Here is a 16,070-nt window from a genome sequence, read left to right as displayed (position 1 = left end):
TTATTCGAGGATCTAGAATAGCTGTCATATATGTAAATATGTTGGAAACTTGACTAATATAACTTCTAGCCTTTTTAGCCATTTCTTCTGCAGCACTTTTTAGCCATTCTGGGCTTGGGCGTGATTCTCTGCAGGTAGCAATTGTTTCTGAGATGTGATCCATGAAGAAAAGGACAAGCCCAACCGTTAGCACCTTGCTCGTGCAGATGTCGTTTGTGGTTTTGTAGAATGGCTCGAGATATTGATGCATGATGTTAACGACGCTTTTGTCAGAAGAGCTCAGGAGTATCCTACTGCCTAGTGTATCTTCATGTTTACGAATAATCACATCCACGGATTTACCAGCCTGCATCATAAAAAAATATACATTAGTTTACACTATCCATTGCTTCTAATTTTGAATTTGAGTACATGTGTAATGATACCTTGTGAACAAGATCAAGCATTTGGTAGTTTCCACTCCACCTTGCTGAAACATCAAGAGGAAATTTCCATGTACCTTCTTGATAAGCAGTAGATATTTGAATAAAATCCTTAGAGATTACTGGTGAGGCATTCAACTCTATTACAAATTCCCTGATCTTCGAAATTACTTGTTTTCCAGATCTCAATCCATCATCTATTATCAAGTTCAAAGTTCGAGCAGTGCATGGAATATAACAGAACGGTCCAATTTTCTGACCATCCAAGTCCTCTTTCAAAGTATGGCAGGCATGCATGGCACTTGAGCTATTATCATGAGTACACGAAAGGACTCTGCTTTCAATATTATAAAATTTAAGAACCTTCACAACGCAGTGATAGATTTCTGCACCACCACATGGATAGGGTATGCGACAGATGTCAAGAAGCAACTTCTGGAAACACCAGTTTTCGTCAATCCACTGACATGTTACACATTATTAGAGAAATAATTGTATATTTCTTATTGATCAAAAGGTGAATGATTACATGAACTTATAGCTGATTACAATAGAGAATTATGATAGAATATTCTCCAACAGCTATATTAGGAGGGCCTAAATAGGGAGGAGAATAAGGCTAGAAAAAGGAAAGAAATAATAGGTAATTAAATCCTAAGGCTAGCAAATAAGAAGGAAATATCAAGTAATTAATTCCTAATAGCCCCCTTTTAAGCTGGAGAATGTATGTTTAACAGTCCCAGCTTAGCAAAAATAGCAGAAAAAGGTTGCGGTTCCAGCGGTTTGGTGAACAAGTCTGCCAGTTGATTGTTAGAAGTAATTGGAAGTAAATGAAAAAGGTTGGCTTGTAGTTGTTGACGGACAACGTGACAATCATAGCAATAAGGTTGGATTCATAGCAATATGTCGAGCAGAGTTGCTGTCACAATATAAAAGAGCCGGTTTTGTGAATGGGATGTGTAGGTCTTGAAGTAAGTATGTAAGCCATTGAAGTTCACAAGTGGTAGAAGCTAGAGCTCTGTATTCAGCTTCAGATGAGGAACGAGATACCGTTGTTTGCTTCTTTGATCGCCAAGAAATTAGTGAAGAACCCATGAAAATGCAGAAACCGGTGGTGGATCTGCGAGACATAGGGCAAGTTGCCCAATCTGAGTCACTGAAGGCCTTGAGATGAATCGGTGAATCAGAAGAAAAATATAAACCATGTCCAGGGGCATTTTTAATGTAACGAACAATTCTAAGAGCAGCTTCGTAGTGATTTGCGGTTGGATTTTGCATAAATTGACTTAAATGTTGAACGGCAAAACTGATGTCGGGGCGAGTATTAGTCAAGTAGAGAAGACGACCAATGAGACGTCGGAAGGCAGTTGGATCATGAGGAGGAGAAGTAGTATCGTAGAGAGGTTTTGTGTCTTTCATCATTGGAGTGGTAAAAGGTTTGGCTGCAAGCATCCCTGTATCAGCAAGAATATCTAATGCATATTTGCGTTGGCTTAAGTGAATTCCTTTGTTGGTGCGAGAAACTTCAAGGCCAAGAAAATATTTGAGATTACCTAAATCTTTGATGCGGAAAGTAGAATGAAGAAAGCTTTTAACGTGATTTATTTCTGTTGATGCATTTCCGGTGAGGACAATGTCGTCTACGTATACTAGGAGAGCAGTGAAAGTGTTGAGAGATGACTTGATGAATAATGAGTGATCATATTCTGAATGATGATAGCCGAGACTAATGAGAGCGGAAGACAGTTTGCTGAACCATTGCCTACTAGCTTGACGAAGACCGTAAAGGGATTTGTTGAGACGACACACTTGATTAGGAGAGGTAGGAATGATGCCGGATGGCAACTCCATGTACACTTCTTCATGTAAATCACCATGAAGGAATGCGTTGTCCACATCCAATTGTTGAATGATCCATTTTTCACTTGCTGCAATAGAAAGTAAAAGACGAATAGTAGTTAGTTTAGCAACAGGGGAAAAAGTATCAAGAAAATCTACCCCTTCTTGTTGAGTGTAGCCTTTGGCTACAAGACGGGCTTTGTAGCGTTCTAGAGTGCCATCAGCTTTGTGTTTAATACGGTACACCCATCTGCAACCAATAGCAACCTTGTCTTTGGGTAAGGTGGTGAGGGACCAAGTATTGTTAGTTGCGAGTGCTTGAAGTTCATTGTTCATGGCATCAATCCATTGTTGGGATTTGATAGCTTGTTTATAGGTTTGTGGTTCAATAGCATTGGTAATTGAAAGTGTGTAATGAAGATGAGATGGTGATAATTTGTGATAAGATAATACAGAATGCAAAGGATATAGTGAGTTAGTGGTAGATGAGGAAGGTGGAAGTTTAGCATTACAATGAAAGTCTCTGAGGTAGCCAGGGGCTTTGGTGGTTCTAGTTGATCTTCTTAGGTTGGTGGTGTCAAAAGATGGATGTGGATTGGGTGGAGGAACAATGGAGGATGAAGAATCACATGGCAAGTTTGGGGATGGAGTTGATGGAGTGGAGATAGGTTGTATTGATGTTGGTTGGATATGAGGTTGCGATCTGTTATACTTTGTAGAGTCATCAGGATCATCAAATAGAAAAATGGAATAATCTTGATCTACAAAGTCAATACTAAGAGAAGAATCAGTAATTTCAGCATAGGGAAAAGTAGATTCATAAAAACAGCATTGCGAGAAACGAATATTTCTCTAGTAGAGAGGTCAAAAACAACATAACCTTTGATGCCAACTTTGAAACCTAGGAAGATACATTTTTTAGCTCGTGGATCAAGTTTGGTGCGATGTTGTTCTAAGGTAGAAACATAGCATAATGAACCGAAAACTTTGAGGTCAAGAAAAGTAGGAGGTTTATTATAAAGTAATTCAAAGGGAGACTTATTTTGCAGAATAGGACTAGGCAATCTATTGATCAGATAAACGGCATGAAGAACAGCATAAGACCAAAAACATTTGGGAAGTTTGGCGTGAAAAAGAAGGTTCCTAGTGACATTAAGTATGTGACCATGCTTCCTTTCAACAATAGAATTTTGTTGAGGAGTAGCAACACAAGAGGTTTGGTGTAAGATGCCAAATTTATCATAAAATTCTTGATAGAGAAATTCCGATCCATTGTCCGACCTAATAGATTTGACAGATTTGTTAAACTGAGTTTTGACAAAAATAACAAAATTTTGCAATAGACTTCTTGTTTCAGACTTAGCAGTCATTAAAAAAATCCAAGTATGCCTAGTATGATCATCAACGATAGTTAAGAAATACTTATGGCCATGTAAAGATGGAATAGAGAGTGGTCCCCAAATATCAACATGTAATAAATCAAAGGCGTGTAAACTAACAGAAGAGCTTAAAGGAAAAGTAATTTGCATTGTTTAGCATAGTGACACGAGTCACAAATTCTTTTATTATCATATTTGATATAAGGAAAAACAGTACACACTTGTTCAAGGACCTTATTTGAGGGATGTCCCAAACGAAAATGCCAAGTATCAAAAGATGAAATAATACTTTTAATAGTAATATCATGAAAAACAGATGAAGCTTGGGGCAAAGGATCTTTAATATAGTAAAGTCCATTGTGAAGTCTAGCAAGACCAATCATCTTCAAACTTGTAGCTTCCTGAATATTGCAAATAGAATCATGAAAGGTTAATTTGCAATTAGAATTGAAAATAAGAAGATGAACAGAGACAATATTCAATTTGAATGTAGGTAAATAAAGAACATTATATAATTTAAAAGAAGGAGAGAATTCAATTGTGCCAGAAAAATTTGCTACAACAATCGACCCATCGGGTAAAGAAACATTAATAGGATTGATTCTGCGAAAAGAAGTAAAGTATTTCTTGGAATGGGTAACATGATCAGTTGCCCCACTATCAAGAATCCAATAATCTTTTGCAGGATCAATTGTACCTGGCTCAATGGATGTATTTTGATGACTCATCGAGGAATGGAGTGGAGCGGTGTGTGCAGTATTGACATTGTGAGCAGATGTTGCAGTAGATTTGGAAGAATTTGGTAATAATGAGAGAAGTTGTTGAATTGTCTCAGCACTCAATTGTGGAATGGATGAATCATTTGCAGCAACATTGGAAGAAGTTGGAAAGGAACTGTCATTAGAGGAAGTAGTGTTATTGACGGTCGATTGAGTTTTTGGCTGGTACCCAGGTGGAAATCCGTGTTTGAAGTAGCAAGTGTCAATGGTATGGCCGAGACGTGTGCAAAAGGTGCATTGTTTGGGTGGACCACGAACGCCAGACGAACTTCGACCTCGACCACGTCCTCCGTTGTTGTAACCGCGACTTTGAAAGCGGTTACCATTATCAGAGGCATTGTAAAGAATTTTTGAACTTGGAATAGCAATATTTGCAGGACTTGATTCTTGTTGAAGAACCAAAGAAAAAACTTTGTTAATGGAAGGCAGTGGATCCATGAGAAGAATTTGAGAACGAACTGTGTTATAATTGTCACTTAATCCTTTTAAGAAACAAATAACCAATTCAGAATCACGTTGTTGTTTGATGATTTTGAAAGCGGCACAATTGCAAGGTGTGTGACAGGTACAAGAAGGAAGGGGACGAAGATCTTCAAGATCTTCCCAAGAAGTTTTCATAAAATTGAAAATTTCTGAAATTGATCGTTCACCTTGTTTTGTGGAGTGAATTTCTTGCAAAAGATCAGAGAAACGGAAGTGATTTCCTTTGGTGAATCGTTCTTTCAATTCTTCCCAAAGAACCTTAGCGTTTTCGACGTAAGCGACACTTTGAGCAATCGAAGGTGTGAGAGATCGAGTTATCCACGAGATAACAAGACCATTACACCGTTCCCAGACATCAAAAAGAGGATCAAGTTCTGGTAAAGGAGGTAACTTTCCATTGATGAATTGTAGTTTGTTCTTGGCAAGGAGGGCTCGCTTCATTCCACGACTCCAAGTATGGTAGTTGTTGTTGTTTAATTGTGGAGAGACCAAAACCAATCCTGGATTTTCACCCGGATGAATGTAATAAGGTGATGAGTGTGATTGGGAGGAATCTTTGATGTGATGAGTAGTTGAATCATTGTTTTCATCCGAGGAAGATGAAGAATTTTCTTCATCGGCCATTGGGAAAAAAAAAGGGTGTTAATTTGTTATGATATCACTGATACCATATTAGAGAAATAATTGTATATTTCTTATTGATCAAAAGGTGAATGATTACATGAACTTATAGCTGATTACAATAGAGAATTATGATAGAATATTCTCCAACAGCTATATTAGGAGGGCCTAAATAGGGAGGAGAATAAGGCTAGAAAAAGGAAAGAAATAATAGGTAATTAAATCCTAAGGCTAGCAAATAAGAAGGAAATATCAAGTAATTAATTCCTAATACACATAAAGAAAATCTGTTCAAAGGAAGTCCAGAAATCAAGTGTGACAAAGAATTTACACGAAACCTGTTCTAACAACGCTCTTACATCTTCCCTCATACTTCTGAAAACCTCATCAAGTACAGATCCGTACTTATCACTAGGCCAAATTTGTATAGACGGATTTAAAAACTTGTACGAATTCACAAGCCACTTCTCTTCTAGAGTTGAAGGAGGGAGAGAAGCCAAAACAAGCCACCTAACGAGTAACCAATTTAGATGATCATACTCAATCTGGTTCGCTTTTCCTTGAGGCTGGGACTTTTTGACCACGACAGCATTCACAGGCTTTGTTACTAGCTTTCCAATCACCTCGAAAACATTATCTCCAAGTCAAACAGTAGACATAACAAATCCCTGAGATCTGTAAAATAACACAGATCCACAAAGAGTGTGCTTTAGGCAATCTCTATGGTGCCCAGGAAGTGAAATTCAACCATTGTTTGTAATCAACTAATTATCAACAGTCATGCACTGATTAGTGGCATGAAAGTAATAGCTTTTTTCATCATAAATTGGAACATGCATTCCACGGGAAGTGAGTAACATAAAATCTGATCCTAAGATATTTTATAATATTCTAACATCTCTCTCTACCTATACCCAACTCCATGCATACTTTCCCTTAACCCTTTGTTGCATAAGGCTTCTAACTTCAGAGACTTCGTTCCATAAACCTTTTCTTGCATAGATATGTGCTAGAGTTAAATATGGAGCTGCATTACACGGTTCCATCTTAATGAGCTGATTAGCAGCCTCTCTTCCAAGCTCAACATCTCCATAAATCTTACAGGCACTCAAAATGGAACTCCATACTATACAACTAGGATCATAAGGCATTTCTTCGATTAAATCCCTTGCCTTCCTTAAATCTCCATTTCTAGCATAAAGATCAATCAAGCAAGTATATTGATCTATATCAGGAGACAACCCATAATCTGTTCTCATTTTGTTGAAATATTCCTCCCCTTTGTCAATAAATCCTGCATGACTACAAGCTGATAAGACAGCACTAAAGCAGACATGATCAGGAATTAACTTCTGCTCGGTTAATAAATAATCAAAAAATCCCAAAGCCTCTAAACCTCTTCCACATTGAGCATAACCCATGATCATGGATGTCAACAACACAGTGTTCTTCCAAGAAGTCTGATCCAACACACGTCGAGCCTCATCAATGTCGCCACCCTTTGAATACATATTAATCAGAGTACTGTCCACAAACACATTCTCAAAACCCATTTTAATAACCAGAGAGTGCACTTGTTTTCCTTCTACAAGCACTGCGAGACGGCTGCAAGCACTTAAAATCGAAGATACAGTATGATCAGTAGGACTCATATTTTTCCCCCGCATTTCCACAAATAGTTTCAGTGCATCTTCGCTGTACAGATTCCGACAGTATCCAGAGATCATTGTATTGTATATAACAGTATCCTTCTCACTAGTTTCATTAAATAACAACACAGCATCATCAATCCGTCCACAACTCGCATAACAATCAACTAATGAACTAATCACAAAATTGCTAGTATCAAATCCTCGTTTGACAACATGAACATGAAGACTTGGACAACAATCAACGACTCCATTTTCCCCCACGCACGCATTAACGACACTAGTCAAGGTAAAACAATTAGGCATAATACGAGTTCCTAACATCTCTTTGAATAAGAAGAACGCCTCTTTTCCTAATTTATTTGCTGAAAATCCAACAATAAGTGAAGTCCATGATACTTGATCATGCACTTTCATGGCTCTAAATATCTTCCTTGCATCCACAATGCAAAAACATTTTGCATAGAAATCAACAAGCGCAGTACTAAGGAACAGATTATCTTCATATCCTGATTGAATCGTATATGCGTGGATTTGTACGCCAAAATGCCAATTCATGGTTTTTGCACAAGAACTAAGTGAATTACAAAGAACATACTCTGTTGGCTTTTCCATTAATCCATTCTTTCTGCTTAATGACTCTAGTGCTTGGTAGGTACTTGCACTTTTAGAACTCTTTCTCATATAATCATGTTTACAAGTTCTGCAGAAGAGTTTCTGCATCAAAAAATCATCAACAATTTTTTTTAAGCTTATGCATAATTCATGGTTTAATATAAAAGCTCTGAAATAGTGTGATAATTAACCAATTTACCCTTATCATGAATTTGAGAAGGACCTGTAGCAGGAGGTACTATATGAAAGTAGGTCGTCGGGGAAGGGGTTTGGCGGCGGCGGCGGCGGAGAGAACTGAGGTGGACAGCAAGAGAGGAAACACGCAGAGAGATTTGAGGCAAGGTATTTATTCGAAGCAATAGCGTGTCTTTTGTACAGCGGCGTTGGGAACAATGCCGTTCGCGGCGGAGCTGAGGGTGGAACGGTTATCTATTGGAGTTGAGAAAAAGATAATGTGTAGTAAGTGTATGATATTAGCGTGCGCGTTAGATAGATCTAATGGCAAAATGAGTATTTCTTTTGGAAGACCAACTTGTTCCGATTTTTTAAACTAATTTAAATTAATTACATATAAAAATGATATGATATCCATTGATTGGATGTTGAGGAATAGAACAAGGTGAGTCCAAAAGATCCGAGCTAAAAATAAAAACAAAATGATTACTGTTCAAAGCCTTCTTCTTGAAGAGATTACGAGCCTCACCTGAAACTCCTCTAATTAATGCACCAGAGCAAAGATTTGGGTCATTCTATATCAAATGTTAGGTTGAAGATAAAAAGGCTTTAGGAGAATAATTGGAATAAGATTTTGTTGTAATTTCTAAAAGGAAATTCAATCCTATCTATAATGCACTAGTTAAAATTATATTTAATTTTATAATTAAATATTATAGTAACATTTGGATTATAGTAACACTTTATTGCTAAATACACGAGTAACATTTGATTTCTGAGTAAATGGAATGGGATTCATTTTTTCAAAAGAAAACTAACTCCTATTTATAATTCAATAATGTTAATAAATTTTCAAATAAAATTATCTTTTAATTAATAATAACTCCTTATTATTAATAATTCTACCAATCAATTCTATCCATAAACTTCTAGGGTGTAACCTCCTAGGATCCAATTATAATAGCAATGAATTTCACAAGATAAAGTTCATAAATCATAGTTGACTTCTAACAAAGCACTATGAGTACCTAAAATAATGAGATGAGATTGTAAATCTTCATCAAGTGTCCCATTTTATAATTAGTTATTGCACATTAGATTTGCATGACACAATTCCTCCAATCTCCCCGTTGTTCTTGAAACAAGTGTGCAATGTTAAAATTTCATTGTCGTTTGGTGTCTTATTTGATTATATGATGAAACTCACCTTTATCTTCAAATATGTTTCTTGAAATCTTAAGATTGAATTATCAGTACAAATGATTTCTAATAATTCATCTAAGCATGGTCATGCGTTTTTCACAATTCTTACTCTTTAAGTGGCTGAGACACCATTCTTTTCCAAATATACCATGGTGTACATGAAATAATAGGACATATTCAATCTTATAAGACTATATCTCACACTCAACTTTTGGAAATCACAATCACTACTTTAATAAATGTCTATTACGATAAGCGTTTGGTAGCGTCAAAGACATACCAACAGTCAAATGATATTTATATCATACTCATGTCTAAGGAACTCACTAATCATGAATAATCATAGAAATCTACATAAAGAACCCGAATAATTCTATGATAGGTTTATCTGATATGTATCACCATACATATCCATGTAACCAATTAGATATTTATATTTCCCTATAACACATGAAACTTGGTGTTATCAATCAATATCACAATATGGTATTGAATTAAGTAATTTGTATCCAAGTTAATGACTCAGACCACAGACAACTAATAATTTTATAATATCAGTTCACTTAATGGGGTTTCATTTATCAAAACAGTTTTGATGAGCCCATTTGATAATTATTAAATTATTTGGATACTTTATCTAATCCCAAGCAGTGATTAAATAATAATATGATACTCATATATGTAAATCAAGCATAAATGTTTGTAATAACAATAAACAAATTTTATCAAAAAATTGTTTCAAAACGACTCTTCAATGTGTTTTAGCCCTTTTCCCGAGTGTGACTATCATGTTTGGGCCTAGGCATAAGCTTGGCCAAAGGATCTACAATGTTGACGTCAGTGTGCACCTTGCACATCCTTGTGTCTTTTCTATCAATATAATGTCTGGTCATGTGGTACTTTCATTGGACGCGTCTGGATATGGATCTAGAGTTATGTTCCTTAGCTTGAGCAATAGTGTCATTATTGTCACAATAAATGTCAATTTCTCTAGAAGTGCTAGGAACAACACCTAACTCAACTATTAACTGTCTAATCAAGACCACCTCTTTAGTTGTTTCACTAGAAGCAATGTATTCTACTTCCGTTGTAGAATATGCTATTGTTCCTTGCTCCGAGCTCTTCCAACTAACAGCTCTTCCATTCATAATGAAGACGTATCCAGACTGGGATTCAAAATCATCTTTATATGTGTGAAAACTCACATCAATGTAGCCCTTTACGATTAGCTCATCATTACCTCTATACACCAAGACATCATTTTTAGTCATTCTCAAGTACTTTAGAATGTTTTTGGCTACACACCAATGTGCTTCTCCGGGGTTTGATTGATATCTGCTGCATATATTCAAAGCATACGTAATATCTGGGCGAGTACAAGTCAAAGTGTACATGATGGATCTTATGGGCGAAGTGGTTGAAGATCTTCCTATCAACAAGGAAGTTGCACCATAACGTTTCAACCTGGTTTTCGACATGTGAAAATTATTAAAGTGTTTTAGCTTCAAATGAAGTACACTCTTCTTAAGGTCGAGCATGATAGTTTTTTAAAACTATGATTGTCGGTGAAGATAATGTGAAATTCTTGGAGTGGTTTAGCTTCAAGTGAAATTTATTCTTCATGATAAAATATATGATTGTCAGTGATGTCAATGTGAAATTCTTGTAGTGGTTTATCTTTAAGTAAATATATTCTTTATGAGAGAGTATGATAGTTTTTAAAAACTATGATTATCAGTGAAGACAATATAAAAAAATTTGGAGGTTGTAGCTTCAAGTGACTATACTTTTTATGGTGGAGTATGATTGCTGACAAAGACAATGAAAGTTGATGTATTATTTTCAATCAAGGTGGAGATTGTTAAGGTTGGTTGAAACTATACATATTGATACTCTTTATGGTGGAGTATGATTGTCGATGAAGACAATGAAATCTTATGTATTATTTTTAATCAATGTGAAGATTGTTGGGGTTGGTTGAAAATATACATGTTAAATAAGTCTCACATTGCTTAGTTTTATGAAAGAAGAAAGAGTCCAAGGCTATATATAGGACGCAAGTTATTTGAAGTCCCATATCGTTTAGTTTTGTAAAAGAATATAGAGTTCAAAGTTATATATAGGATTCAAGTTCTTCATTCCAAGATGCTCTAGTCAAAAGCACTTTAAGCTTCTATTTGACTTTCTTTGTTCTCTTATATCTTGTATTAGAGTGCTGTGAGATGCAATTAAATATTTATTTTGGAGGATGTGGGTGTACTGGAGGGCCTGAAATAATTGATGTTATTCTCTAGTTGTCTATTAACAACGATTGTAATTTTTTATCCGATTTTGGAGTTTCCACGTTATATTCTTGTGTTGTTTATTTGTTTTTCCAAACAACTGGTATTAGAGAAGTGGTTCAGCTTTGTGGGAAAGCGGAAGCTGGATTCAGTGTTGTATCATGTTATAGGATGTGAGGGACTCACACTTGTGGGGGAGAATGTTGGATGCAAGTGTGAGTGATTAAAGTTTTACTTTACCTATGAATTGGTGGAATTTTGGATTTAAAAGAGATGACCCATTTATCTAACACCTTAAGATTTTGGATTGAGATGTGGTGTCTCCCTCTCTAGTAGTCCTGGAGCATGGGTCCCATTAGTGCTCATGACTCTCACGGAATCCCCAACAAGAGGATGGACTTATCATAGTTGATCATTTGCCCAAATATCCAGCAAAACTTGTCCAACACCTCATGAATTTTTTACATTAGCCTAATTATAGCTTTACCAAATATTAATAAATCATCAACAAACAATATATGAGAAATCTTAGGGTAATTCCTCCTTATCTTGATACAATCCTAGTTTCCTAGATCCACTTCATCTTGAATCATGTGAGTGAGTTTCTCCATACAGAGCACAAAGAGAATAAAGGAGATATGATCTCCTTGACGCAGAGCTTTATGCACAACAAAATACCTACCTTTTTTACCTTCCATAAACGACCATGTTGACCGAAGTTATAGCTGACATGATGACCCTCGATATGTTGTTAGGAAGCCCAATTTCCTTTAACGTTTTATCCACAAATTTCCAGTTGAGCATGTCGTACACCTTAGATAAGTCAAATTTCACCCCAAAGCTCCCTTTCTTGAGCCACTATGATATTGTCTTGAGTACATGGATAGAGACACATATAGTGTAATGGGGGCTGCTGCCCCCACTTATTTTTTTTAAAGTTAATTATACTAACATTTTTATACTATTTATGTAATAATAATTTAATATTTATTTTAAGTATAATTTAAAATATTTTTCCTACTAAATTAATGTTTTCTTAAAAAAATATTGGTACAAATATTTTGTATTTATTGATATATTTATTTTTTAATATTATAAATCAACAATTTTTAAAAAATAATGATGTATTTATTTTTAAAATTAATTTTTATTTTGTGTATAAATATTATGAGCAATATAAATAATTTTTTAATAGAGAGATTAAAGATGGTGCATTAAAAGTATAAAATAGTTTTACATTATCCTTCAATAAAAATTCATTAATATATCATTTCATCGATGTAATTTTAAAATATATTTGTAATTTGGCGGAATATAAGTTGTTGATTGACAGTATATTTTTATTTTAAATTATCGATGTATATTCTTTTTTGTCTTTTCAATAATAATTTTATGAAAAATCAAATATCTAATAATATAAGATATAAAGTATTAAATAAAAATTTGATCACATCATAAAAATATATATTTTTAATAACATTATAAATAAATTAATCATACAATAATTTAATTAAAATTTATTTACCTCCACATATTAATATTTTTAGCTTCGCCACTGCTTGAGTACTACGCTCGGAAATGAATCCAAATCTTGTAAATCGTGTTGCAAAGACTATGGGATGGAACTGCATTACAAATCGGAGATTCTTGACATTCAAGTTAAGACAAATTTTTGTGAGATTCACTTCTTTAATGATGTGCGAATTCTTCCACAATCTCGAAAAAAAAATTACAAACCTTATTATCTATCTTATTCCAAGAGTTTTGGTAAAAATCCGTTGAAAATCCGTCGGGACCAAACAATTTCTACGGAGTCATACCAAATAATGTCAGATGAATCTTTAATTTAATAAACTCTAAAACTAATTATACATTATTTTAATTAAGTAAAGACTATTAGAGCATCTAATTTAACATTTAAAAAAATTAAACCAACCTTTATCATAAAAAAATCTCAAATGAAAAAATGATTGATGTAACATGTGCTAATAAGTCTAAATTTCTTTGCACTCTCAAAATCACAATCTTTCGAAATTGTGGGATCACAACTACGATTATTTATGTTTAAACTACTACGTAAAAATTAATGAAATTACAACAAAATTTTGTTTAACGTATGTTATACAATTGAGTAAAACAAAAAGCAAATGAGATATAGCTCAATAAAGGACACATTTACACTCAATCTTCCGCATTAAAATACAAGACGTGGATTATTTTCACTAGAAAAGATCGTCACAATTGCACAAGTTACCTACTTAATTTTTCATCAACCAACAACAAACAAACACGCTATTAAATCTAAATTTTCAAATCTAATAACTAAAAATTAAATAATAGCAAAAAAATACAAAGAAGTTCTAAAAATAAGGGACACGTGCGATGGATCGCAGATCACGTGCATAACTACCTATCTGAAAATTCACATCCCTAACAAAACCTAGTTTGCAAATTAATGAGATTTATAATTTCGTGATGCATGCGATACAAAAGAAAATTGAATTCAACGGCGAGTGAGATAACCAGGCAAAGGACTAGCGCGTGGAGACCTGAGCGGAACTTCGCGCGTCTGTTTACCGTTAATATCGTAGTAAATAACGCCGGAGAAATCTAACGGCTCACACTTTCCTCCCATCAATATCTCCTTCTGCCAAACGCCGCCGTTTCCCCAACCATCTACTTCCTCATCCCTTCCTTCTCCCTGTTTCTTCTTCATCCCGAACTGCAACATAGCTTTGTTGCTTATGCTGCTCAGCAGTTCCTTCGGTCGCGTCATCGGCGATTTCGGCGTCTTAAGATCGATTTTCCACTCCTCGTCTTTAATCGGAGATGCTTTCGCCTTTGCTCTTAAACGGCCTGCTTGCCTTGTGAGCAGAGTCAGAATCGACGATATGGTGACGAAGAAGCCGCCGTTTGATTGGCGCTTGGGAGACTCCGGCGAAGTAACTTTCACCATTTCTGTTTTGAGATGGGTTGGTTTCGTGGCTAAGTCTTCTCTTTGTGAAATTTGAAAAATTGGAGGTTAGGATATATATAGGTGTAAAAGTATGAGTCCACGTTATTTTGGTTGACTCAATCTTTTCTTCTTTTTCTTTTTGTATTAATACAATTGGTTAGGGAAGTTTGTTAATGGACGTCATTATTATTAATTCCTTTTTCAAAAAATTATTTATTGGGAAAATTCACAGAAAATGAAATCATTACTATCATAATAGTTTAAAGGAGATATCTAACGGTATAAATTAATTAATCTTACAATGTGGTTCATTAAAAACAGTTATACTTTGTAAAATACATTTATATGATTTATAATAAGTGAAATATATATATATATATATATATATATATATATATTATATAATATATATATATATAGATATATATATATATATAGATATATATATATATATATATATATATATATATATATATAATATATATATATTATATCTATATATATATATATATATATAGATATATATATATATATATATAATATATATATATATATATATATATATATAATTTGAAGGGTATGTCAAAGTTTTTTATTTAAGAACATATTTAAATCATATTAATTTCATAATAATTTTTTAAGAAAAAACTATCAAATGCATTATTTTAATCTAAAATTATATACATTGTCAAGAATGTCTCTTTTTCTTTTTATACTTAGTAATATTATCATTTTAAGAAACTAAATTTTGGAATTATTTAATTTATTTAAATTGCCAATAAAAAATGTTTTATACTATCATCAATGGTAGATATTAAGTATTTTTACTTTTATTATAATTTCAATTATTCAATAACATATAAACTTACTTTTTAAAAAGAAAAACAAACAATAAAAAATATCAATCTATATTCAGAATTAAAATTTTACAACTTTATGAATTCAATTATAGTTGAACAAGATGTTTTTTTACTAATATGAAAACAAATTTGATTTATATTTTATACAAAATTTTAAAAATCATTTGTATTTTGCATTAACTTTTTTATCACTATAAAGTTATTTTTTTATAATAGTAACTAGAACAGTTTCTAGAATAGATTGAAAAATATTATTATATATATTAGTATTTATATTTTAAAATGTTTTTAAGAAACGAGTACAAATAAAGTATTTATTTTCATGTTTTTATATAATTAAAAAAATTATTAAAAAAAAGTATTTAAATTAAATAGTCAAAAATTGCTCAAATTAACCAAATATAAAGAGTACGTACAATACAAAACATGTACCACATATCTCAAACTAATTTTTCATACTCGCATAAATCCATATGATATAATTATTACAAGAGTATATATATATATATATATATATATATCTATATATATATATATATATATATATATATATATATATATATATATATATATATATCTATATATATATATATATATATATATATATATATATATATATATATATATATTATATATATATATATCTATATATCTAGATATATATATATATATATATGATCTCACCTGATCAGGAGGGCCTTCCAAGGTCTTGGTGAATGGGCCGGATAATGAAATGAGAGGGGGGTGTACCTGCAAGGTGCTCCAATGCTTAAGTCAGAAAAGGTACAGAATGAGGTTATCAGAGTGT

At 33.4% G+C, this 16,070-nt stretch overlaps 2 protein-coding genes across 3 annotated transcripts; both read right to left on the bottom strand.

Moving 5' to 3' along the window:
* Positions 1-5,766: 5,766 nt before the first annotated feature.
* Positions 5,767-8,316, bottom strand: LOC127120024 (pentatricopeptide repeat-containing protein At2g13600). 2 transcript variants are annotated; one of them, XM_051050406.1, is made up of 2 exons: positions 7,987-8,316; positions 5,767-7,889 (listed from the first exon to the last, which is right to left on the bottom strand). In XM_051050406.1, the coding sequence occupies exons 1-2, from the start codon at positions 7,993-7,995 to the stop codon at positions 6,432-6,434; spliced, it is 1,467 nt and encodes a 488-aa protein (XP_050906363.1). In that variant the 5' UTR covers positions 7,996-8,316; the 3' UTR covers positions 5,767-6,431. The 2 variants fall into 2 exon arrangements, with proteins under 2 accessions (XP_050906363.1, XP_050906364.1); XM_051050407.1 differs by having other exon boundaries at positions 8,011-8,316.
* Positions 8,317-13,633: 5,317 nt separating this feature from the next.
* Positions 13,634-14,456, bottom strand: LOC127120021 (uncharacterized). Its single transcript, XM_051050405.1, has one exon. The coding sequence runs from the start codon at positions 14,400-14,402 to the stop codon at positions 13,950-13,952; it is 453 nt and encodes a 150-aa protein (XP_050906362.1). The 5' UTR covers positions 14,403-14,456; the 3' UTR covers positions 13,634-13,949.
* Between the last annotated feature and the right edge of the window lie 1,614 nt (positions 14,457-16,070).

The sequence above is a fragment of the Lathyrus oleraceus genome, chromosome 2 (assembly GCF_024323335.1).
Source record: "Lathyrus oleraceus cultivar Zhongwan6 chromosome 2, CAAS_Psat_ZW6_1.0, whole genome shotgun sequence".
In the NCBI taxonomy this organism is placed as follows: Eukaryota; Viridiplantae; Streptophyta; class Magnoliopsida; order Fabales; family Fabaceae; genus Lathyrus; species Lathyrus oleraceus.
This window is presented reverse-complemented; position numbering and strand designations above follow the sequence as displayed.